Genomic DNA, 27,989 nt, shown 5'->3' on the forward strand with positions numbered 1-27,989 from the left:
TTGTTACGAACCTTTGCACCTCCATAGTGTCATGCGGGTAATGCTATTCATAGTCAGCAGAGCTGAATCTGCAGAGAAAGGATGTGGGAACAGGAGAGAAATGCAAACCACAACCTCTCTTTTCTTAGAAATGTGTTTATTTTTTTTAAAAAAAAACTCATAATGTTCAAAAGCAATGCCTATTGTACAGTATAAAATAATTGTAACATGGGCCTGTAAGTATTTGTTGAGAAGAGGTTGTTTTGCAGAAATTTATAAGAGCACTTACAGATTTGCAACATTTATAGTATGATAAAATGTCTGTTGAATAATTGCATAAATACTCATAACAAATCTCTTTGGTCCCTTGCATATTTTTTCACAATACCAGCTACATTTGGTTAATTTCCTTCCAAAGCCACATCTTGAAGATCTGTATTGCGGCCTGTAGACCATTCTTTCACATGCCAGATACTCGTGATTTTTTGGGGGGAGCTTTATACACTGACTTAGGAAAGAATGTCCTAGAACAGTGCTTCTCAATCTGTGGGTCCCCAGATGTTTTGGCTTTCAACTCCCAGAAATACTAACAGCTGGTAAACTGACTGGGATTTCTGGGAGTTGTAGGCCAAAACACCTGGGGACCCACAGGTTGAGAACCACTGCTCTAGAACAAGTGACTTCTGGAGTAAAGCTTAGAAGTGAAAAGCACCTGAAATTATCAACAGTTGTCATCTGCTAATGTATATGATCCCTGACTCCTCAGTAACACTGATAAGATCAACCAAAAGCTATTAAATTAAGAAAATACAAAGAAATATATCACATTTGCTAGTGGCAAATGGTCATTATAGCTGCTGTTTTCCCCCACTGGGATTAAGAAAGTGCAGTAGTAATCCATATCTGTACAAACAATTTTCAAACATTAAATATACATACAGTGAAATTTTAAATATTTGTATCAAACAGTTTATAAATTACAGAACTTTTCAAATAAAAATTACATCTGAAATATAACTTGATATTACAGAATACAAAAATATTCATTTTATCTTTTTGGAAACAATGCAGTTGCATGCTCTGGCAATGAAACAATGCTGAGAATCTATGAAGAACACTTTCAGATTGTAAGCTTTGAGACTTAACATACGGGACTTGCAGCCTCCATCTGCAATGAACTTGGCACGATGTCTTAAGCTGTTAATTACATCTCTCTTTTGAGATCAACAGAGAGAAAGCTATCAAAAGATGGAGTTAATCAACAGCTTAAAACACCATGCTAACCTCAAATAATTTTATTAACTGATGACCAAGAAATTTATTCTAAACTGTGGACAGAATACAGGGTATATTGTGTGCATCAATTTCATGAAAAGGCAGAAAAGCCTTTCAATGAGGCAAAAAGAGAGAGAGCAAATATGAAAGCTAGGACACATGTTTTGCATGCAGAAGATCCCAGGCTCCATCCCTGTCATCGCCTATTTAAAGCAGAGGCAGTGGGAATGAGAATGACATTTCTGCCTGAGACGTTGACAAACCACAAGCAGAATAAACATTTCTGAGTTAAATGGACCAGCAGCCTGATTTAGTGAGTAAGCCAGGTATAACTGGAATATGCCTACATGGTATTTAGGAGTGCAGATTCAAATTCTTCGCACTGCATTCATAAAGCAATGAAAATTAAAGATTCAGATACTTGTTTTGAAAATTCCAGCTTGCTGTTGCATCTGAATATAAAAAGTTGCAGCTTGTTCAAACCACATTTTGTTAATTCCTGGTTTGATAGGAACAATAGAAGGAACAATGCCACTAGTGACTTGTCCCAATGTTCCCAACGTATACCATGGGTGACATATGTAATCTCAAGATGTTTTTTGTCAATATGTCTCATCATCGCAAGCAAAGACAAACAGTTCTGCAGGAATTACAGTTCAAAAGATGCCGATGAGCCACAACTGCTTACTCATAACCTCAAATTTTAAAAATCATATACCTCACAAAGTTGGTGTGAAGATAAAACAGTAAAGAGGAGACTATTATTGGAGGTAAAGCCGGGTATAAACTAACTAATGAAATAAAATCATAAATGAAATGTGAATCAATTACACTTTGTAACATGATTGTTTTTCCTGGGTTATAAATGTCATTTCCTAATTGGTTCTATCATAGAAAAAGTGTATTTAACTGCAAAAACTTTGTTTTGGCGAGATATCTGGCAGCCTATTTTCTATAGTTTTTAATGAATATCTGCGTAGAATCTCAATCAACTCAACCCAGTTTGTGGCAACCACAAAAATAAAGTTTCTGGAGTATAACAACTACTTTCAAAGTAAGTGCTGCACAATGAAACAGGAAATAACACTTTCAAACCAGGAATAGATTTTTTCAAATTTTGTTACATAGTGTTATTAGCATCGTTACATTGCCATGGAGTCAACTAGCCCAATTAAGGGGGGGGGGCGTTATCCAGATGGGATTTGCCCCCTTACACCCCAACAGGAAAGGCACCTTCATTAGGTTATCAGTAGGACTCAACATGTCCAATAAGCAGTCAGGGAGAAATTGAACCCTACAACTTACAGTCCTGTATACAACTTAACCAGGGAATGAGGACAAAATAAAAATAATTGAAGGCACATAGGTATAAAATTTAACAAACATAAAATGCAATTCTGCCTGCAGAAAAATGGGGGAGGGGATAATATTTTCATCATGAAAAATATTTTTAAAAAGACAATTGCATTGCTAATCAAAGATTCTAACATTTCCCTTTGAATTCAATCTCTAGGAAGCAATACACTGACTGGTGTTTTGGTTGCCAGTGCTTATTCAATGTTTCCTTAAACAGTACTATCAGAGTATGTTGCGAAGTTGCACACAACACATAATTTGAAAATGTATACCTCTAAATCTCCCATCAAAATTGTGGATTTCTGTTGTAATAAAATAAATATAGTGTGGATTGGGTCTAGAATCCTAAGCATGTCTATCTACTTGTAGGCTAGTGCAGAGTCTTGGTTAACATATTTAAACTCAACACAGGACACATACACTTTTGGAAATAAGCCTCCCTGAACTCAGTGGAACATGCCTCTGAGTAGACATGTTTAGATTGTACTTTACATTTGTTTCACTGTCTCCCTTTGATTTAATGGGTGCAAGTTAACATTCCACATTGGTTTCCATACTGTCTATGTATGGCTCACTTTGATTGGAAGGAAATTATTTTCTGCCCAGCACAAAAACAAAAATGTATTTGGATTATAATGTGCATTTACTACTGAAAGTTTAGATGCCATTTTGGATGGGCTGCCAATATCCCAATCCACAAACCAGACCACCACAACTAAGATGGGAATAAAGCACTGGAATTAAGTATTGAAACTGAGGAATCCTAAGACTGTATGGGGAGCTGTGGGTAAGGCTGCCTGGGAGAAATTCTCATTCGTGGACAACTGGACCCCACAAGCTGTTAACCATCTCTCTCAGGTCAGGTTTATTCTGATCCAGCTGAATAAACATTATTTTTTCCCCCTTTGAAAAACTGACAAGTTAGGTTCAATCAATATCCCTTACTTTAAAGGCCCCAAAATAAGTTCCTTCTGGGGAACGATCCAATAAAGAAGGGTGTGATACCTGGATACTTACTACTTCACCAGATTTCAGTTTGAAAAAGCCCCCGACATTTACAGAATAAAAATGAAATTCTGAGTCTCCCGACCAATTCTTTGTACTCCCTCCCTTCATCAGGACCACGGGGTTTTTCCTTTTGACATCCGTTTTTCTCACATACACCATCAACTGTAGAGTTTGTCCAGTTAGATTCCCCACCGTTTCATGGTGTCTAAAGCACACATTGGCATACAAATAGTAAAAGCCGTCATGGTTCGCTATTAATTTTCCATCACTGAATGTCATATTCACTACATTTGCCCAGCCTTGGTCATGATGCCAAGATGTAAGGTTCACTTTACCGGTGCCTAAGAGAAAAAAAAAAGGTTGAGGGAATAGTTATTTTTTTTATTTAGGTTTAATATTACATATAAATGATACAATATATAAATAACCTGAAATAGTTTTGGCAGCCAAGGAAATGTAAAGGACCTTTCCATTATCCTCCAAATAATCCCACATATCAAAAGAATAAAACCAGCCACTGTTAAGATTAATGTTGCTTCTGCCATTACTTATTTGAGTTTGAACCCAAATCTACTGCATCTTCATGGTAGATGATGATGATGATGATGATGATGATGATGATGACGACGACAATAACTTTCTTTTTGTACCCCAACTCCATCTCCCTGGAGGGACTCAGGGCAGATTACATGGGTTCTAAGCCTGGTCAACATAGTTTATTTATTTTATTTATTTCAGATAAACCCTTCTCAACCCCCGGAGGAGGGGGGGACGGGGACTCAGGGAGGCTTCCAGCAGGCAACTATTCAATGCCTCCAATGTATACATAATAAAATACATAATAAAATCCAATAATTACATACATTTAAAACATTAAATCATATTAATTAATTAAAATCGGTTTCAATAACAGCCTGGTGGCCTTATCTGAGCCGAATTCTGTAGTTAAATGTAACACATTAAAAACATAACAACAGCATAAAAACAGAATAAAATAACATTATAACAAAATATAAACAACCATCGAACCAACAACCAATGGACCTGAAATAGTAACCAGTATTTTTTCAACTACCAAGAATGGGTTGCCCTGATGACCTTGTTCCTCTTCCTTCCATTTAGCATGCTATAGTCAATTTAGGGAGGTCAGAGTCTTTGATCTAACTGCCATGTGAAGTTGCTTGGACCTCAAACTTCCTCTGTTTTTCTGCCATAACTACTCTGTGGATTCAGTCTCAGTGTAACTATATGGCATGCAGACCACAACTATAGCATACTGCATACCACAGAAATATGGCATGTGTACGGTATAATGAGTAGGCGGGAAAAGCTTACATTTCAAATGCTTGCCATCTGAAATCTTTACAGAGAAAAAATGTTTACAAGCTACAGTCAATGCAAAATATAAGTCAGTGTTTCATCTCTTGAATATAGTTTAGTGTTCCCTTGAAGGAACCTTCTAGTTATGCATGGAGAAGCAAAATCGGATAGCCACACAAAGGTCCTATTTATAACTAGAGATGCTTGTGTCTAGACTACAGCCAATGTGGGGCTTATAAACTATGGTTATAAGACCCACCATCCAGGGACTTAAAAATACAGGTCCTATGACACAGTGAAAATCTGTATTACCAAAAATCTGAATAATGGCCTTTCAGAGATACTGAAGAATATATAAGATGAGTCACCACCTTAGCAAAAGAAAAAAACACCTTGCAATTATTAGAAAGCCATCTTTAATTGCTGTTTTTGTTTTCATTCCCCATGATTAAAAAAAACCCTGACATCGTAAGAATCTCAGAAAAATGACATTAGCAATCTCAGTCCCATTTGTTGTTCCATTAACTTTCATTGTTCCATCATATGGAATCCTTGAAGAAAGAATTGAGGTAGTGGGGATTAGACAAAAAAATATCCCAGGACACTATATGATGGCAGTATAAAATTGGAATCATAATGTACATTTATGTAGTGTGTATGAGTATGCAGTGTAGTAATGTACATCTTCACTTATTTTGTTCTTGCACATCTGAACAAAAAAATTTAAAACTGTTGCATATATTCTTGAGCATTTTATGTATTTCAGAAACTTCTAGTATTTGTTGGTTTCTTTACAACCATTTCATTCATGCAAAAAGCAATATATTTTATATAATTACATTTTACAGGTTTCCTTTTGCACAAAATTGGATTTTGTGTAAATTAAATAGCTGTAGAAATCAACAAAATGGAACAAAGAAAGAAAAAAGATTAAGGGAAGCTCAGTGTGTCATCAGACAACCTTTTTCATTGAGGATTACAAAATGTTAGCGATATTTTAATTTCTATCAGTGCAAAATTGTTGTGCATTGATTAGTTTGTTACTTATAATGTATTATCATTTGAATCTATTAAAGGCTGGCATATACTATCCTAACCTTTGTAGATACAAGATGTCAACTAGCTGGGATTTACGAAAAAATAAATAATCTAATCAAACAAGATGATAAAATGAGCATAGCATTTTGATAGCTACATTTGAGGATATATCTAGGCTGTAAAACAAAAAATTGCTCATATTTTCCACCACTCAAGGGAAATAGACAGTTTTAGAGAATCGCATAACGAGAAAGCATGATTGTCCCATCTATCAGATTTTAATTTCAATAATGGCATGTCTTACATTTCTGAATTCTCTCAGATAGCTACGCTCACAATACATATTAGACATTTTGTTTTAAATATTTTACTTGAGAAAGCTAATAATAATGGTTAAACCTCTAAACCAGCGGTTTTCACGCTGTGCTCTTCAGAGCCCTTAGGGCTCCATGAAGCACAGTTAGGGGTTCTATGAGGTTGCTTCTACTACTACTACTACTACTATTGCAAAGGCTGGATGGCAACTGGTGGGGGGTATTTGACTGTGCCTTTCCTGCAGGGCAGAATGAGGTTGAATTGGATAGCTCCTGGGGTCTTCCACTGAAATACTGTTAAGTTTACGTTGGTTAAAATTATTCTTTTAATAATTTTAAATATTGTACTGTTCTTTCTTTCTTTCTTTTGCACTACAAACAAGATATGTGCAGTGTGCATAGGAATTTTTTTTCAATTAGTTCACACAAACATTTTCCATCCTCCTGCCACTGGCCCGGCCCATCTGTCAAATTTTAAAATGCAATGCAGCCCTTCAAAAAGGGCTCCATGACTTTAAAAATTTGAGAACCACTGCTCTATCTAAACAATAATTTTGAGTTTCCAAATCTGTAAAAAAAATACAGCTTACAGCTCCTTGTCTACTTTCATTTGCTAAATAGAGCAAAATAGTTGCAAGAGCCTCCAGATTATCAAAATGGCCAAAACAATCATTTATCAATGTAGATATCTCACCAAGTCATAATAAATGCAAATCAAGTTATTTTCAAGCATTGACTTCTCTTATTTGGGTTTGCCATATAATTCCAGACCATAGTTTATTTTAACGTCACACCAAACTTCAATTATACTTCTTTTAACCATTGTGTGGTATGATCATTTATAGCACCAAACATTAAAATGCCACTGACCTAATTAAACTTCTAAACAAAATAAAAAACTGAACTTACCAGCTGGGATTTTATTGGCATCAATGATGAGATGGGCAAATGGTGGTTTGTCATGTTTGTTTATCTTGGGCAAATCCAACCAGGAAGCTCCCATTATAGCTATAGATGAAACATCTCATTAAAATCACTGGAAAAGCACATGGCTTAAAGATCCCCATTAACAAATTGCCTATTACTTACATTTCTCTGATCTTGACTGGTCCTTCCCAATGATAATCCGCTGGACTTCCTGAAAATAAGAAGGGTATGCTTAGTTTTGCAGGCTCAAGGATGTTTGCTGCAAATATATAGCACTGCTCCATTTTCAAGGTAGGAAATGCCAGGGTTCACACTGGTCTGACAATACCACCCTCAGATTTGGAAACCCTTTTCTTCAGCACCAAGTTTCCCTGGAATCACTTTTCCTTCATCCCTATTTCACATGAACCATGTGCAAGTCCTAAAACCAGTAACATATTTTGGAGCTAAAATAACTTTGGAGAAATTCAAATTCCAGACTTCTGGATTTTCTACACAGTATCTTATATATTCTCTATGGAAAATATATAAGATATTTTACTTGAGAAAGTAGGGAAGGGAATAGTGCAATTGGGGAATGAGTTTAAAACTGCCCCTCCCTCTTTCACAAGCAAGTTTTATGCCAGTAAGTAACACATGGATACACTTATAAATGTTGTTATGATATGTGGAGTTCCATGTAATCTGAGCATAACCTAGATTCGTAGGCTAGAAATTGGTTAAGTGGCTGACATTGAGAAAAGATCAGAATCATGATCTTGCAGGAAATCCACTGGTTTGCATCTGTGCAAGTCAGGAAGGAAACTGAAAAGAAAGCACTGGTTCAAAATATTCAGAAGCAAGATGCAGAAACAGATCAATTGTATCTTGCACATGTTTAAGTAGTCTATTTTTGTGACTTAGGATATTTAAAACTGGGGTAATGCAAGAACCTCCTGATACATTCAGGTGTTTAGAAAAAGAGCAAGAGGAAGCAAGGTGAAAATATTTTAGTAGCACAACACGAGGTCAACTTGCCCACTATGAGCACAACCAAATGCCACTCTGAAGTCACTCTATGCAAACTCAGCGGAATATGCTAGATGTGCACATTACTCTGTCTTTCCCAAACCACATGAGCCAAGAACATAGACATGTAAGGGTGTTAAAGACCACCTGTCTTTAGTGCAATTGAGGCACGATTTCTCTTTAAACTTTGACTTACTCCAATTAAAACCTATTGCCATAATTTTTATTAGCAGAAGCATTGAGACATTAGAATTCCTGAAAGGCAATCAAGAGGAAATGGACCAAGAGATTCCTGCGCAAGGGGCTAATCGGAAAAAGAATACATATCAAGCGCCTACTAGTCTGTCAGCTTTTAAACAGCCCTAGATTAGACTGTAATTACATTTAAATAGAGCTTAATATGCAGTGATGCATAAGAAACCAAACACTCTATAGACCCCTTGGAAGTTAGCGAATCCATCCCTGGGACATATGGATCAGCCTTGGTGCTATACCATCTATATAAAGAAAAATGTTTGTGGGATTAACATAATTCAAAAACCACTGGACGAATTGACACCAAATTTGGACACAATACACCTATCAGGCCATTGAGTGACCATCACTCATAAAAACAACGAAAAACACTGCAGAAGAGACTTTAAAAGCCAAAAAAAATTACATTACAACACATGCGCAAAACCATATACACAGACACACACATATGCAAACTTACATATACACAAATATATACACACACATATACACACACAAAACACATATACACAGACTGGGCCACAGTAATGCATGGCAAGGGACAGTTAGTTTCATATATGTGTTTCAAAGGCTCAGTTCTCCACCCCACAGTGAGAGGCTACAGTTAGGGTGGCCTTGAAAGGGACTGTAACACTTCTGAACATCCACACAAAGGTTTATGCTAGAAGATAAGCTGATATCAACGTTTTCCCACCTATGTCCCAAGCAAACAATATTTTGGCATGAAGTTGCTTTTCAGGAATCTCCAATTCTATAAGGTCCTCCATAATATTTTGATTAGCAAACTGACTATGGAATAGATGGAAAAATTGATCGATAAACAGTTGGAAAACTGTACTCAAAAGTGTGCTTAGTAGCTGTGCTTCAAACTGGAAAGTAGTCTTAAATGGAGTGCTGCAGGGCGATGTCCTGGAGTTGACACCCTTTGCTACTTTTATCAATGGTTTGGATGCTGGGGTAAAGGGAATCCCTATCAAATTTCCAATATGAAAGTGGGTGGGGTTGTTAACAGGCTTGGAAAATATAACAAAATGTAAAAAGACCTTGATAAACTAGAAAACTGGGGTAAAAATGATAAAATAAAATTTAACAGAGAGAAATGCAAAACGTCAAGAAATTTTGAAGTGACAGGAAAAATAAAATCTTCACTATTTTCTCTCCTGAAAAAACACAGAGTTTCAGGAGAGTGCTGAATATAGTTGGGGCTATTACTTCCCTTGGCTTGGGAACTAAGTTCTGTTAATGCACATTAAGATGGCAATTGTCTTCTTTACAGCAGCATCACACTGTTTGGTTCATTTTCAGTTCAGGATCAACAATAATCCTAAGGCCCTTTTCACATTTTGTACTGTTGAGCCATGTATTCCCACATTCACATTTGGTTTTGTGGTCTAAAAATGTAGACTCTTTACAGATGCCCACATAATCCCTTCCCTAAAAACTAGTTAAAGTAGCTGCAGAATATATGACCTTTTCCATCCCCATCCAGACTGCTCAAAGACCATGCCTGATCTGCCTGGCTCCTCATTTCCTCTTGTCTAAACACTTAGGTCCAAACTAAGACATTTTCTGTCTGAGGCAAAGCAATGAATGGAACACAAAAGAATAAAAATTGGCACCTAAAGTAGAAAATCCCACAAATGAATCTCCATTTCATTGGCAGTAAAAATAGAATAAATTAGGCAGCAATCTGATGCCCTTTGGTGACACTCAAAACAGCTTTCTAAGGTGACTGCCTCATTATGGCTGTTGACTAAAATACTTGCATGTTTGCTTTGGATTTTGTAGGTGACACCAAGAAGAGAGTTGGCTGGACTACAAATTGGCAACCAGACCTGGATGGAAGATGTGAATTCAGGGTAAGGAACTGAAAATAGTGCTCTCCCAGAAATAAAGCAGCAAGTCCACAGAACTATGTCTCTCAAACTAAATTACCACAAAGAGCTGATAAAACAGTAAAATTAGAAGAGAAAAAGCTATGTACACAGTACTTTAAGAAATCTGAAGGAAGAGGCAAAATGAAAGCATCAACAAGCTACTCTTACAGGACTTCTCCCTGTATTTCCCATTACCTGTCTCCAACTATACAGAAATTCACCTCACCCAATATCCTAGTCCTCTCATTTAATCTTTGTACTCTTTCTTTATCACACTTACTATCTAATACTATGACCCATAAGTTCAAGCTTTTGTGGTAGTTTATGGAGTATTACTGAGGAGGTATGGAATAAAACAACAAGAACTTGGAATGCCTTGGAGCCTGGAAAAGAAGAGTAAATCAATATTGCTACTCCCTGACAATGTCATTCAGTTGGTGCTGTTGGTTTCCTCTGGAAAGTCAAGGAGTCATGGTGTTGCCAGACTGAAAACTGATAAAACTACTGTACTACTGTACTGTAGAAAAGGAAATATCAGCAGCAGCTGCTTTTCAGGCATCCAGGGAAGAAGCTCCATCTACTAACATTTCCTCTTCTACACAACAATGACAGGTACAAAAGTCTTCTCCAGTTTTCAGTTTGACAATCTGAAACTTCCTGCCAAAATGACCCTGTATCTCTGAATCATTATGTTAGCCATGATCTGTAAGAACAGGAAGACAAGCACTATTCATATGAATTATCTTCACAGGAAGTTATTTGAGCTTTTCCCATGTTAATTTTGAAGTGTATTTATCACATATTAAGATATTTTTCCATGACAATATTGGATGAATACTTACTGAACAGCTGTTTTAATCCTATTTAAATTTACAGAGACATTGTTGTATCTCCAAGACTTTGTATTTTGATAAGGTGGGTTTACTATGGAAAATGCATGTGACTGCACTGAACTTAAACTCTGGAAGCAAAGGCATTTGTTGTGGGAAAGCAACCCACTAGGAGCATGCCACAAACTTTGGTCTCTATGGCAGCTTTCCTTTCAAAGTAAAAGTAGTCACAGTAAGCACAGTGATTGAGTGTGTGGCCTTGTGTTTCACAAGACCACAGTACTCTGAAATAAAGAATCTTAGCAAATGTGCCTGAGGAAACTGCCTCCACCAAGGTAGCTGGAGAAATTGACTTCAGACCTGTACAAGGCCTGAACCTGTACAAGGCAGTCTGCCTGTATCATCCCTCTGTGTGACGTTTAACCCACTTTTCATTGGGACAACTCTGCAGCTTCAAGAAGAGGTAAAACTTTATAGCTGCTGGAATCAACTGACCTTTTGCATTGCTCCTTGAAAAGCTTGTTTCATCCTTCTGCATGATTCAGACATCAGTCTTTCTTGATTCAACAAGGTTGTTTCTTGCAGATCTATATTCTCTTGAAGCCTCAGGAAGGTTCTCAAACAGTGGGTATCTTCTTCTGATATTCTGTTAGGGTCCATCTGAAACAAATAATAAAAAATCAACTAACTGAAACTAAAAGCAGATAATAGACACTATCATAGAGAAACCAAAAATCCTACTCCCCATCCTGAAATCACCCTTACTCTATCTAGTCTTCTAATTCTGCCAAGCAATTCATTTATATTAAGAATCACACACTGGCAAGATATGGGTATGCAAAAGAATTTTGTAGCATCTTGAAGACCAATTGTGGGAACAAACTTGGTAGCAAATGCTTTCATAGACTATCCTATATACTCTTGTATGAGTCTAGAAATGTTAGTCAAAATGACCCCAAGAAACTGGGTTGACTACTCCACAAGTTGATGTGAGTATGGCACCTTAAGAAAAGGAAGCTTTCCCTTCTTTAAGTAGAGTAGGGAATGATGAGAGCTTAGCCCATCCTGGGAGGACCTAAAAGAAGCACTACTGCCCTCTACTCTATCTCTACTGTTGCACCGCCTTTGGCCTTTTTAAATGACTGGGGGGGGGGGCAGAAGTGACCAGGGCCAGCTGATTCCAAGGCAGTTCTTACACTTTCCACTAGCTGTGGAATAACTTTCAAGTTATCCATGAGTCCAATCAAAATAAATAAGTTTGACCTCAACACCTGACCTCAATACATGCCCTCAACTTATCCATAATGTCAACTTATACATGAGCATATACAGTAAGTCTATTTTCTTAGATACCTTAGTCCATAACTTAGTCAGATGACTTTGTCTACAAAAGTTAATGCTACTGCTTCATACTGCTTCCTAGCTCACAGGCTTAAGATTTCTGTTTTGCCACCCCAAGCAGAAAGTATATGGGCTCTCTGTCAGTTGCTGTGGTGGTTGTGACCCTATCATGAAGTTTTCTTAGCAGGATTAGTTCAAAGGGGCTTTGACTTTGACTTCCTCTGAGACTGAGAAAGTGTGACTTTCCAAGATCACAATATTACCTTGCATAATGATATTCCAGACCAGGAGTCTCCAAACTAAGGCCCATGGGCCAGATGTGGATGTCCAAGGTTAATTTCCCAGGCCCCGCCCTAAACTAGACTTAAAAGTTGTCGTAAGTATGAAACGACTTGAAGGAACACAACAGCAATCCAAATTAACTTCACTATCTCATCAGCTAAAAGCAAGTCCACACTTTCCATTGAAATGTTGTTAAGTTGATGTTGGTTAAAATTCTTCTTAATTTAAAATACTGCATTGTTCTTTCATTTACGCTACCAATAATATATATATAGTGTGCATAGGAAGTCATTCATGTTTTTTTTAAAACTAGTCTGCCCCTTTGCTTGAAAGGTTTGAGGACCCCTGTTCCAGACTAACACACTCTTTGGCTTCATCTCACAAGATATGGGTAAGCTATCTGCAGGTATTAACCACAGCAGTTACATATGGAACTGTTTTCTGCCTTTTTCCTGATCTGAGTCATATGTGAGGGGAAATCCTGAATGGCAGCCATATTTTAGAGCTTACTTACTTCTGAAAGACTCTGTAGTAGGGATAGCCAAGGCTCCATTAGCCTTGACGGACCTCTGCGGGATAGAACTATAATTACACGCGAACGCGCACACACACACACACATACATATTATTCTTTCCTTCTAACTACAAATGGTTCCTACAGACATTCCATAAATTTGGGGGTGAAAGTTGAAAGTAATGTCCAATTTATTTCCCTATTAAATGAAGATCTCTCCTAGGCCTAAAGCAGTTGGAATGGCAAAAACATGGCAGAATTTCTAGTAAAAGAAAATCAAAAGTAGGTAGCTTGGTTCCTGACTCTGAGGGATCATACTATTCCCATCCCTGCTATATAGCAAAGAGTACATACATGGTCACACAATAAGTGCAGCCCTTCTGCTTACATCTGCAATGCAAATTAGACTTAGTTGCACCAATATTATAGTTCATTTATCTGCTAACCTTTCTTTCAAAAATCATATGCAAAATAGGGCTATGATTTAAATTTTGAAGGAGAATTGAGAATTCTTCAAGTGGGGACATTTGTAAGTTTATTGACTAGGAAAGCCTTGCGTAAGCCTTAGCACCATGATTCATGCCCTTCTAGAAAAAAGATGAAAGGAGAAGCAAGATGCTGTGAAAGCTGAGTTAGGCATCACTATCATAAAACAGAGACGCAGAGTGAGATAGTTACCTCAGCTTGCAATTTTTAGTGTCATGAGAGGGCAGCAAATGGTAATTTTTTGCAAAGGACAGCAAATTAAAGTTTTACTCCCAAGGTGATTGCAGGAATTTCTACTTCTCAAGCCAAAATAACTTGTCTGGCTTTATGTAGCTGGTGACTTACCAGGTAACTAGCAAGCATGATGTAGTGGTTTGAGCATTGGACTTTAGAGATCAGGGTTCAAATCCCTACTTGGACATAGAGACCCACTGGGCCAAACCCCCTTTGAACTAATTCTGCTAAAAAAAAAATCATGAGAGGGACAACAACCACAACAACTGACAGAGAGCCCATTGGCTCTCTGCCTGAGGTCGAAAAACAGAAATCTTAAGCCTGTGAGCTAGGAAGCAATATGACTAAAGAAGACAGAAAGTAGGATTAGACACATATGAGACTACAGAAAGATTGTATACAAATGAAGTGCTGAGACCAAAAGAAAACATATTTGTGAATATGACTGGAAACCGAGAAGGGTGTGTGTAGAAGATTCAGGGGAGATGAGAGAGCAATCAGTAAGAGAACTCACGAGGTAAACCTCAATAGGGACCAGGGAGAGAAAAGATTGGGTGGTATTTGAGGGGCAGAAAAAGAGGAAACCACAAAAACACGATGAACTAATGAACAGAAAGATTCAAGAGGAAGGAGAAAAACATTTGCACATATTGAGTTGCGATAACCAATGGCATCTTCAGCTGCAAGGTTCAAACAAGGGAATGCACCAAATGTTTTCAGAAGAAAATCAGCCTGCGCTTTACAGATTATAGGTTATGAAAGCTATGTCTTGCTTTTGTTAAATGGGTGCATCACAACATTTGATTGAACTTAGGACAAGAGATTACCATCACAACAGAATATGGGGAAGCAGAATAGTTTCCAATTGGCAAGGAGGACAGGCAAGGCTGCATTTTTATCACTCTGTTTAAATTATATGATGAATATATCATAGCTAAAGCAGAAACAGATACAGAAGAAAGAGGACTGCAAATTAGAAGATGGGACATTTAAGACATGCAGATAACACCATAATACTAGTAAAATAGCAAAAATGTAAATGATCATGGAAAAAAGGCAAGGTAGAAAGTGAAAGGGCAGGCTCACAACTGAACATTAACAAAGTAAAAACAATGACCATGAATGATTTACATTACTCTAAAGCAGACAATGAAAAGATATAAAGTCTTCCATCCCTTGGCTCAGTCATAAATTAGACTGGAGACTGCAGTGAAAAAATCAGAAGCAGACTAGGACTTGGTATAGCAGCTCTAGGCAAGATCTTAAAGTATAAAGATATGTCATTCAATGCTAAAGTTAGGATTGTCCATAACACCATATTTCCCGTTTCTATGCAGATGTGAAAGCTGGACAGGAAGAATTGGAATTGAAATTGCTGAAGAGAAGTTCTATGGATGCCATGAAAAGACAAATAAATGAGTGCCATTTCACATTGAGCCTGAACAATACTTAGAAGCCGAGATGGCTTAAAAGGAGAATGTTGTACTTTGGACATATCAGAGAGTAATGCTTGGCAAAGTGGACAGCAGTAAAAATAAAAAGAGAAAGCCCCCATTCCAGATGGATAGACTCAATCTAGGAAGCCCCTGAATTTGCAGGATTGAGAAGAACTGTTGATGGGGTGACTTGGAGGTCTCTGATTCATGGGATCACCATAAATCAAAGTCAATTTGATGCAAGTTAACAGCAATGCTTTGCAACCGCACATGACCGACAATTACACAGAAACCCTTTGAAGATGTTTGTACAGTTACACCCAGGAAAAGAAAAAAGGGTACTGTAATCACTATGGAAAATGCATTTAATGCATTGAGGTCACGGGCACTCAATGAGACCATCATGAGGAGAGTATTGAACATCAATAACTGAGTGAACCAACCTTCAGTTTTCTGCAACAGTTTCTTTTTAGCACAAATCTCACACGTGCACAATGCAAAAACAGGCAGGCAAGTAACCACACGCTTTGGGTGAAATTTGTTGGGCCATTCTGTTTCCTGCTCTGGATTATTGCAGCACTTTTCACTCCGAAGTATGGTTTCTCATGTGGTTAAAGTATTCTAAACCATGACCTCAACACACAAAATGGCCCCATTCTGAGCTCTAGCCCAGGGTGGAAATCAATGCAAAATCTGTGTTTCAAAAACACTAAAGAGGCATATCTACCACATTTCAAAACATTAATGAAACTATACATTCAAATATACAGGTGTGTGTGTGTACACACAGAGAGTTGGGTAGGGGATTTCCAGTTAACTCCAATCAAGCAAAGTGAAGGTAAAAATAATGTTAAATTAGGTGACATGTTAGCAAATCTTTGTTGTTAAACAACACCTGCTGCTAAATGCACATTCAGCTCTGTGCATAGACATGAAAAAGAGGATGAAGAAAGGATACAAAAGACAAGCCTGTTCCAGGAGCTCAGTTGTCCTCTCATTCCATATAATGTTTTACTTTGCAACTTTGTAAATCACTCAAAACTGAGGTACCATATTTCTTTTTCCCCTCCAAAATAAACTCTGATTAGGAGAAAAAGAGCTAAGGACAGTGATTTGAGTTAAAAGGCTTGCCCTCTTCCTCTTAATCAGATTGCTAGACAGAACCAGCTACTACCATGTCTAATTGGCTCCTGATATATTTCTGACTTAAGGTGCTGGTATATTACCAGATCTATTGTATTGCTAAGTGATTCCTAAAATTGAATAGAAACATCAATTGTTTAGATTCTTAGGGACCTCTTTATTCTTTTTTTAAGTACAAAAAACCGTAACATATAGCAAAACTATGGGAAAAATTAAACCACTTTTTCCAGAGTTGAACTTACAGCATTTCAGTACCATGTACCCAATACTGTACTGATTTATCCAGAATGCAACAAGATTTGGGCCTCATTCAAGATGATACTACCAGTATGGACTGCCTACCTATCTGTACATGCCTATCACACCAACTTATAATACCCAACACAATCTAAAAAGTCACTGTCAGGTCTAGCCCTCTCTCAGTAAGGCAAATAAACATACACAAAAATAAAAACCCAAAGATTGTTTGCTAGTTATTAAATGTCATGGAGCACTCTGAGGGCCCTTCCACACAGCCATATAATCCAGAATATCAAGGCAGAAAATCCAAAATATCTTATTTGAACTGGATTATCTGAGTCCACACTGCCATATAAACCAGTTCAATGTGGATTTTATACAAATGTGCGGAACAGGCCTAAGAGTACAACTGGGGTGTGGGTTGTCAAAGTAGGAAAGACAGTAAAACAAAGTTCTTGAACCAAAAGCTTTTTAGCTTAAGCAGACATAAAATAATCAAGTGTTAGCCAAAGATGGAGATGAAGTAATCCATCTTCATGAAGCATAGAAGTCAACATTAACTGAAAAAAAATGTGGTTAACAAATGACAAAATATTCAATGTTGTAGTATATACTGAAGTCAGGACATTACCACATACACAAATACACAGGGACAGGTTGAATGTAGACATATATAACTAATATGATGTATTAAACAATGAGAAAAAGATAAAAGTTCTTAATAGGGCCAGCCAGTGTAATATCATATCTGAAGAGGACACAATAAAACATACATAACCAAACAAATCATACTTCAATGGGTCAGCATTTTGCCCCACATCAGAGAGGAACAGGTTGGTTTAAGTTCAAACTATGCGTAACACATGGTTTTGTTTTCCAAGACCTCACTATCTGTTTGCTTGAATCTATCAACTTAGGTGGCTGACCAAAGCCACCAAATGTTAATGCTGGCCCTCATTCCTAAACCTAAACTGCTCAAATAGACTTGCTGCAGAGGCATTCATGGGAGAGTTTCCACTGAATGGGAGTCGGACTCAGACCCCATCTATAATCCTATTCAAAGACTATCTGCTTTGAACTGGATTATAAGGTAATGTAGACTCATATAATTCTGTTCAAGGCAAATAATCTGTATTCAGAAACTGGATTATATGATAGTGTAGACGGAGACCCAAAGGCCCACGAGGCTCCTTGCAACTCTATGACTCTAAATAGGAGGCATCAGAAGAGGTAGCATGTTCTATATGGAAAAGATCAAAACTAAGAAGAGAAGAGAGGAGATGGCTTCAAAACACTGTTTCTTAGAGCTGGAGTAGGAATGGACTTGCATGCATTATTTGAACTCTATGCCTTCAACACAGAAAAATAGTTTTATGGATAATTTCAATACACTCTCTCATCTTGTATTCTTGGTCACTAGAGGGAGAAGCAAACAGATGATAACACTACATGTTGGCTTGGATGGCAGTCTATTGTCACAGAGTTACAGACACATGTGCCATGTACTTTGCATATGATGACAACTAATTGATGGGAAGAACCCCTGTTTGGCACTGCTTTTACCAATCCACATCAACTATACAGTAACCCTGTTAACATCATCATCTTTATTTATACCCTACCTTTCTCCCCATGGGGACTCGAGGCAGCTAACATTCCACACTAGACAAGTTCAAAAGGTGCAATACAAAACAAAAAACAATTAAAGAGTAACAGTGTGGTGAAAACAGAATTAAAATACAGTGAATACATTAAAATTGTCTTTAAAACTCATATGTGATGAGATTGTCTTAACCAACTGCTACATTTTTCACTGCCCAACTTACCTTGCTACTAGGGTGCAATTCACTTTTTAATCATTATTATTTTTGGTCAGACAGTCTTGGATGCTCCACCTCCCCCTCCCTCCCCCACGACATCATGCATGTGAATAAACATATTTTATTTTAAGTGGAGGTCAGCCTGGTATTCAACCTAGTAAAAAGCTTCTTCCTAGCAGGAATCCTCACCTCCCATCACCCAGTTCTTCCCACCACCAATTCCTCCCACCAACTACATAATGAAAAGCCAGCCACACGGTTAAATATCCAGGTTTTCTGCAAAGCCTTTGGGTAAAAGGTACAGTTTTTTAAGCACATGAAAACCCAAAGACATACATTCTGTATGTCAGGGTCAGAGCACCTATGAGGTGAGTACAATATTTTCAGTCCATGTTGTCAAACCTAGATAAGGAGTAAATTGTATAGAACGGATAGTGCAATGATTACAAAATCAAATGTGCAATTTACTGAAATTGTTAAATTTCAACCAACGCTGGTTTCACTAAAAGTTCTTATGACTTCGGTGTGAAATAAGGAATAGTCTCAAGTTCATAATGTCATGCTACTACAGAAATGAATGATAAAATACCCTGCACAAAGGGTGAGTAGTGATAGCTAGACTATCGGGAGGGGAGGAAGCCATTCACACCTACTAGCATTGACAAGAATTATTGAAATTTTCAGGGTTTTTTCCAATTCTTTCCATCAATCAAAACCATGAACTAAGTAATTACATAACTATTAAAGAGGGCAAAGGAAGGTGAATTGATTCAGAGTGAAACTTTTCAGTGAACCTACACTGAAGCAAAGCAGTTTTACAGACGGATCCTCGAGATGATCTTCCACTTCTTGGAAGACAGGAGAAATGAAGCCTCTCTGACCATTGAGAGTTGTAGACACTCCAACAAGGCATGTTTTACACTATCAATGTTTACACAGAGAGACCTCTGCACAGCAAGAACATAGGTACCCTTCTCAACAGGTACTAGTGGTCAGGGTTAATGTGTTAAAACCTGAATCTCATTTGGACAATCTTCTCCTTTGGTTCTTCTTTACTGATGTGTTTGACCACAATTGAAGTACTAGTTTCAAAGCAAGAAGCACATTAATTACTTGACCTTCCAACAGCATTTGCCTCTGGTCCTTCAAAGATATGATTTAAAATGAGGAGGAAGACATATAAGGGGAATTTTGCAAGTTACCATGTGGCAGAAGGGAACCCTGGATTGTGGAATCCAAAATTTCCCATCTAGTTTGGGAAAGAGAGGGAAGGGGAGTAATAACTAAGAGTATGAGCTATTCTGATTTTTCCTAAAACATCTATTTTGGTTTTTTTAATCCCCAGAGTATATTTCCCCACCTGTATGAAGGTCTATTTTTATGACCTCGTTCCTTTATGAGTTTCTCCCTCACAAACAATCTGCTCCATCCCTATCTCATCCTGATTTTAGTGTATTTAGTATTTTAGTTTTTTATCTCGAACAAGCGGCCCGCTCATTGTTATTTTATTGGTATGATTTTGCTTTATCTTCTTTTTTTGTACTCATATGTTGTATGTATTTTATTGTGTTCCTATTGTGTTTTGGTTTTATTTTATTGTAATATGCTGTTGGGCTTGGCCTCATGTAAGCCGTCCCGAGTTCCCATTGGGGAGATGGTGGCAGGGTATTAAATAAAGTATTATTATTATTATTATTATTATTATTATTATTATTTTATCCCTAAATACTTCTGTTTGAAAGACTGAGTAGTCTGACCTCAAAACCTCTGTGGATGCCCACCATAGATGCAGATGAAATGTCAGGAGAGAATGCTTCTACAAAATGGCCATTAGCCCAAAAAAGCTACAACAACCCAGTGATTCCGGCCATGAAAGCCTTTGACGATACACTGAGTAGTTTAGATGGTAAATCTGAGTTATACCTTAAGATTAGGGGACTCTTCGAGAAGTTACAGTCATACAAGGCCCATAAATGTATTTGTTGTTACCCAGATATTTTATCAATGGGTTCCTCTGGAAAAGAAATGAAAATTAAAGAAACAGTTTGCTGAAACAAAGCATGATCTTTCAAACTAATCTTTGTTTCTACTGGCAGCTCAATACCTCTGCTTATGAAGAGGGAATGAAGAAAAATATTAATCCTGTCATTTTGTGGCCCAAAATGTCTGGACAGAAATAGGATGGGCCACATCAACTTCACTGTTAGCACTGTACTAATAGGCCAAAAAAAAAAAAAAACACTAGCTGCTTTTCCAACCATGCAAGATTTTGTGAACAGTTAGCTCTTTCATGCCTTCCTTTTTCAAAACGAAAGGACTCAAACTCTTCATTTGTTTCTATATGACAAGGTGTACCATTGTTAGCTGCCCTCCTCTATCTTTTTCGGTTCCTTGTTTTTATTTGATGGGGTGACCAAAACACCATACCATATTCTGTATATAACGGAACTATGCTGGCTCTCCTTTTCTGCTCTCAGAGTTAAAAATGGAAAAAAAGAAACACTGAAGTGAGTGAAAAATGTGTTTAATGCTTTTTGTGCAAGTCAGTGCCACTATTCTAAAGGATGTGGTATTAATGCATGCAAATATAATTTGGAAAAAAGAACAGATCTTTTCTCAAGTTGCATGTTGATCACTGTGTAAATTGTACAAGAGCTCCACTGCAACTGGAAGACACTGCAGTTAGTCCAAGCTATCATACTTTATGTCCGGCCAAGCGAAATGCAGCTCACTAGGCACTCAATAATCTACCAGTTCTTGATGTCTTTCTGAGACAGCCAGGTGTCTTAGCAAGTCTATGGCAAGCTAAAGCATATGTCCTGCCTTCACCTAATGGGTTACAAACTGTGTAGGGCTGCATTAAACTATAAGAAAGTTATTTGATGTTCAAACTTAAAAGGTGCATTACAAATGGATCTGGTCAGACTATTAGAATCAGAGCTCACTCTCAATTTCCATCAGTGGCAGTTGATACCATTTGTATTTTCAGGGTGTGGACAGCTACAACGAATTTGCTACTCATCCTTGGATAGTTAGCACTTCTAAACCTGCAGGTTGGGACCCCTGGGGGGTGTCACAAGGGGGTTTCAGAGAGGTCACCAAAGACCACCAGAAAACATATATTTCTGATGGTCTTTGGAAAACCTTTAGCAGAGAAGGCTGAAGATCTCTGTGCTTGTCCTTCTCTTCTTTTTTGGAAACTGATGGCAAATTCTCCCGCCAAAAGCCCTCCTCCGCTGTGATTGGCTGGCCTCTCAGTCAAGGGGAAAGCTGTTTCTGAGACTCCACGTGAGGAGAGGAGAGCAGGTATGCTTGGCAGATGGCAGCATGGTGCACATGTGCAAGCGAGGGAGAGCATGCGAGGTGGGAAGGAGGCTCATGCCAGTGAATCCCTTCAAAACATGAGAGTTCTGTGTGGGAAGTTTGGCCCAATTCTATAATTGGTGGGGTTCAGAATTACCTTTGGTTGTAGGTGAACTATAAATCCCAACAACTACAACTACCAAATGTCAAGGTCTATTTTTCCCAAACTCCAGCAGTGTTCACATTTGGGCATATTAAGTATCTGTGCCAAGTTAGGTCCAGATTATCATTGTTTGAGTCCACAGTGCTCTCTGGATGTAGGTGAACTACAACTCCAAAACTCAAGGTCAGTGTCCACCAAACCATTCCAGTATTTTCTGTTGGTAATGGGAGTTCTGTGTGCCAAGTTTGGTTTAATTCCATTGTTGGTGGAGTTCAGAATGCTCTTTGATTGTAGGTTAACTATAAATCCCAGCAACTACAACTTCCAAATGACAAAATCAGTCCCCCCAACCCCACTAGTTTTCAAATTTGGGTGTACAGGTATTTGTACCAAGCTTGGTCCAGTGAATGAAAATACATCCTGCATATCAGATATTTACATTACAATTCATAACAGTAGCAAATTACAGTTATGAAGTAGTTACAAACATAATTTTATGGTTGGGGGTCAGCACAACATGAGAAACTTGTTTCTCAGCATTAGGAAGGCTGAGAAACACTGGTCTAAGGACATCTTGTATGCCTTTACTGGAAGGGGGCATAGCATCACATGCCCCAACCAGCAGGATTTATGTCTTTTCAATAGTTACATTTAATGAAAAAGAACAGATCAAACGGATGCAAGTCAGCCAAAGCTAAGCAGCACCTCACATACATGCACTACTTTCAACGCAGGAGATTAGATACATACTCGTATTAGTAAGAGGATATGAAAGTGCTTCATAAAGATTTTTAAACTAGCTTATTTTAAGAATGTGGACTTTCATCCATGACAGGAGCCCCCGGTGGTACAATGAGTTAAACTCTTGTGTCAGCAGGACTGAAGAACTACAGGTCAGAGGTTCAAATCTGGGAAGAGTGTAGATGAGCTCCCTCTGTCAACTCCAGCTCCCCATGCGGAGACATGAGAGAAGCCTCCACATGGTAAAAATACATCAAAACATCTGGGCATCTCCTGGGCAACGTCCTTGCAGACAGCCAATTTTCTCACACCAGAACCAACTTGAAGTTTCTCAAGTCACTCCTGACGCAAGAAAAAAATTCATTACAGTCTACTTTTGTCAAAAACAAAACATAACAGTTTTTTCATACCATAAAAGCAAACTGCTTAAATTCCTGTGATACACACAGGCATTTCTATGGTATTCTACTGCCTGCATTTCTGTCTCTCAAACAGAGATCTAAAAAAGAGAAACCCAACCCCAGAATTTGCTTGCATCTCTTGGGGAAGGGAAATAAAAGAAGGTCTCCCGCTTCCTTTAAGAAAGTTCAGAGCACTTAACCAAAGCAATAACAAAAGCCAACTCAGCCAATGAACAGGGTAATTTTCAAGGAAAAAAACAATTCCTTTCAGTCCCAATGCATAAACCACAGTATTGGCGGACTCCTCCCTCCAATCCTTTACCCCAGCAATTCAGATATAATATATGTTGTGAAGCCTCCAACACAAACTTATTTCATTCTGTGATGTCTGTGGCCAGCTGGACTTGGGGTTTCTTTTGCAAAAATGAGATAACAAGACATGGTTGGCATCCCTCAATCGAGAAAAGCAGCAGCATCTCGGGAGTTTTTTGCCACGTTTGAGAGACAAAGCTTCAGAGTCTGTCTGGTGTAATACTGAATGTGACGAGCCCCTTGGATCTTGGGGCAATTGTGTGTTGCTTTCTCTCTCTAAAACTCACAGCGTTGTTACTACAAAATGGAGAGGGAAAGAGCCATGCACACTACCTTGAGCTCACCAAAGGAAAGGTGGGATATAAATGTTAGGTAAAGGTTTTCCCTTGACATTAAGTCCAGTCGTGTCTGACTCTGGGGTGTGGTGCTCATCTCCATTTCTAAGCCGAAGAGCTGGCACTGTCCATAGACACCTCCAAGGTCATGTGGTCAGCATGATTGCATGGAGCGCCGTTACCTTCCTGCCGGAGCGGTACCTATTAAAACTCACATTTGCATGTTTTTGAACTGCTAGGTTGGCAGAAGCTGGGGCTGGCAGCGGAAGCTCACGCCGCTCTCCGGATTCGAACCTGCGACCTTTCAGTCAGCAAGCTCAGCGCTTTAAACCACTGCGCCACCAGGGACTCCTGATATAAATGTTACTGGAAAGTAAATATTTGAGAGGTATTTCTCAAAGGATTGCATTCATTCCATTTCTTGTCTGTATTAAGGTTGTTCCCTCTATATCTGGGATGTAATCCCTATTTTGATATATATGGGATTTTGGCCTGCATAAATAGAAGTCTAGAGTTTAGATCCAGGGAAGTCATACTACTACCTTTCTATTCTGCCTTGGTCAGACCATACCTGGAATCACACACTGTCCAATTCTGGGGCAACATAATTGAAGGGAGGTGTTGACAAACCGGAATGTGTTCAGAGGATGGCAACTAAAATGATCAAGGGTCTAAAGAACAAGCCCTATGAAGAGCGGCTTAAAGAGCTGGGCCTGTTTACCCTGAAGAAGAGAAGGCTAAGAGGAGATATGATGGGGGCCATGTATGTATAAAGATGTGAGGAGAAGTCATAGGGAGGAGGGAGGAGGCTTGTTTTCAGCTGCCCTGGAGATTGGGACGCAGAGCAATGGCTTCAAACTACAGGAAAGAAGATTCCACCTGATCATTAGGAAGAACTTCTTGACTGTGAGAGTTGTTCAGCAGTGGAACTCTCCACTCTGGAGTGTGGTGGAGGCTCCTTCTTTGGAGGCTTTTAAACAGAGGCTGGATGGCCCCCTGTCAGGGAGCTTTGAATACAATTTTCCTGCTTCTTGGCAGGGGGTTGGACTGGATGGCCCGTGAGGTCTCTTCCAACTCTTCTATGATTCTATTAATTTGGGGGTACAGTTTTATGTCCTTATGAAACAAAAGGGAAAAAATGCAGTACTACAACCTCTAGGCAGCTAACCTCTGTAAGTATTGTCCGTAACCATGACAGCCTCGGCATTTCCATATCTACAAAAGCACATAACTGAAGGTGCTTAAAGAAGGCAAACTTAAACACCCCACTTTCTGCCTTGATTGTACCAGATATGTCAGAGGCAAACACAAGATTCAAACTTGCAGGCTTCTTCAAGCACAGCGAAGCAGTTGTAACACAACTCACAAACTTCAAGCAAAGCCAAGAACCCGTTGCAGAAAGCCAACCTTATGATCATTTCACTGACACGAGGACAAGGAAACAGCACTCGTCTTGAAGTCACACTTTTTGCCTACCAGTCCACTTGGAACCTGCTGAATAATACTGCCACGTGCACATGGCCCGCTGCCCACCTCATTTAGTTCTGTGCTAATTCGGAGCCTCTTGGTGACCGATTTGGTGCAAAGAACTTGCCCAAACAACAGGTGTATACACACACATACTTTTATTATATTGAATTGGTCGAAACTCTATATATTCCATGATGGCTCCCATGTTCAGAGAGCACTGCGACTCCCACCAACAATGGATCTGGATCAAACTTGGCATACAGACAGACACATCCCATAACCAACAGAAAATACTGGCAGGGTTTGGAGAGGATGGACCAAAGAGAATTGTGAACCTCATCAATGACACTATACAATACAATTTTTGTTCCTGGGTTATAAATGTCATTTCCTATTTTTTTTTCTATCATAAAAACATGGAAAAGGTTTATTAAACTGCAAACACTCTTGTTTTGGTGGGACATCCTGCACTACGTTTTGCTATAGCATTTCAATAAATATCTCATTGAGCCTCAACCTATTCAACATAGTTTGCGGCAACTTTGTTTCCGTAGAAACAAAGTTTCTGGAGTAGGACAACTTTTTTCCAAGTAAGTGCCACACAATTTAAACAATGAATAATATTTTCAAACAAGGAACAATTTATTTTCAACTTTTATTACATAGTGTTATGTGAGTTTCTGGAGTATCACAACTGGCAATTGGAAAGAAACTTAGAATATCTGCGGCTTTGGATTTACCCTGACCTGGATTTGGTTTTAATTGGCATGTTTAATTTATTGTTTAATGAATTGTATAATGTGGTTTTAGAATTATTTTTATTGTTTCCAATGTAATTTTTGATTGTTTATATGCTGATGACATCATTGGATGCTTACGTGAGGTTGCCCTGAGTCCCCCTTTGGGGGGGAAAGGGCAGAGTAGAAATGCATGAAATAAATGGGTTGAATGAAAAGTAATGCCTCCACCTTTGTTACTTGGGTTTGGATGGGAATCTATATAAATAAAAATGTAATGTTCATTTGTGGGATCAACAGAACTCAAAAACCATTGGACGGATTGACACCAAATTTGGACAGCATACACCTAACAACCCAATGTATGTTCTTCACTCAAAAAAATTGATTTTGTCATTTGGGAGTCATAGTCGCTGGGATTTATAGTACACCTACAATCAAAGAGCATTCCGAACTCCACCAATGATGGAACTGAACCAATCCCATGACCAACAAAAAATACTAGAAGGGTTTGGGAGTTGTAGTTCACCTCCATCCAGACTCAAACTATGATGGATCTGGACCATCCTTGGCACGAATATTCCATATGCCCAAATATGAAGACAGATGGAGTTTGGGGGAAATAGACCTTGACTCAAATACCTTGAGTTTGGGAGTTGTAGTTCACCTCCATCCAGACTCAAACTATGATGGATCTGGACCATCCTTGGCACGAATATTCCATATGCCCAAATATGAAGACAGATGGAGTTTGGGGAAAATAGACCTTGACATTTGGGAGTTGTAGTTACTGGAATTTATAGTTCACCTACAATCAAAGAGCATTCTGAACCCCACCAATGATGGAATTGAACCAAACTTCCCACACAGAACCCCCATGACCAACAGAAAATACTTAAGGTCATCCAGTCCAACTCCCTTCACCAGGGCAAGAAAACGTAATCAAATCCCTCCTGACAAAGAGCCATCCAGCCATAGATATAGATTGATATATATATGATTCACACACACACAGATATAGTATCCTAGATCTGAAAGGGACTCCTAAAGAAGGACAATTATCTGTCGCATGTTCCAGAGTAGGCAAACCAGACAATCTCCACATCAACACTGACATAGAAACAACAAGGAATACTGTTTACCCACAAGCATAAAGGAATTGCATATATTAGAAACCATTACTTTATTTTCCAGATCACCAGACTGGGCCACAGCAACGCGTGGCAGGGGCCGGCTAGGAAATAAGAAATAAACCACTACCAAGTAAATTCCACACAATTAAACAAGAAATAACACCTTCAAACCAGGAACAGAAAAAATGTTCCAATGTTACATATAGTGCGATGGATGTGGACCAAACTTGGCACACATATCCATAAAATTCTGAAAATTTTATGGACATGTGTGCCAAGTTTGTTCCTACGTTTGCAAAGAGAGATGTGTTCCTAAAATCCAAAACCAAACCAAATCTGTCGCGAGAAGAAAGACCCAAGGCAACTAAGGTGTAATTAGTATACCTGTGGAATAACTCCAGTTCCCTAGAAGCCACGCGGAGGGAGGCATGAGCCGCGAGCTCAGTGGGGATGCGCTTACCTGGCCTCGGAAGTAGAGGAAGAGGGCGAGGCTGCAGAGGACCTGTCCGAGGCCGAGCACGGCCAGGGCGGCCAGGAGGGTCCTGGAGGCGGCGGGCGCGGGGTGGGACTGTGGGGCCGCCCCGCCTGGGCCCGGGGGCGTCGGCGGGGCGCTCTCGTGGGGGCCGCCGCCGCCCAGTTCTTCGGCGCCGCGCAAGTACTTGGAGTAGTCTCGGCTGGCGCGTCGCATCTCCGGGGGCTCCGCCGAGCAGC

At 38.9% G+C, this 27,989-nt stretch overlaps 1 protein-coding gene across 1 annotated transcript; it reads right to left on the reverse strand.

Moving 5' to 3' along the window:
* Window positions 1-150: 150 nt before the first annotated feature.
* TNFSF11 (TNF superfamily member 11) lies at window positions 151-27,989 on the reverse strand. Its single transcript, XM_060769246.2, has 5 exons — window positions 27,739-27,989; window positions 11,683-11,847; window positions 7,380-7,428; window positions 7,200-7,298; window positions 151-3,959 (listed from the first exon to the last, which is right to left on the reverse strand). Exons 1-5 carry the CDS (start codon window positions 27,964-27,966, stop codon window positions 3,538-3,540), a joined length of 963 nt encoding a protein of 320 aa, XP_060625229.2. The 5' UTR covers window positions 27,967-27,989; the 3' UTR covers window positions 151-3,537.

Source organism: Anolis sagrei, chromosome 3 (genome assembly GCF_037176765.1).
Source record: "Anolis sagrei isolate rAnoSag1 chromosome 3, rAnoSag1.mat, whole genome shotgun sequence".
Lineage (NCBI taxonomy): Eukaryota > Metazoa > Chordata > Lepidosauria > Squamata > Dactyloidae > Anolis > Anolis sagrei.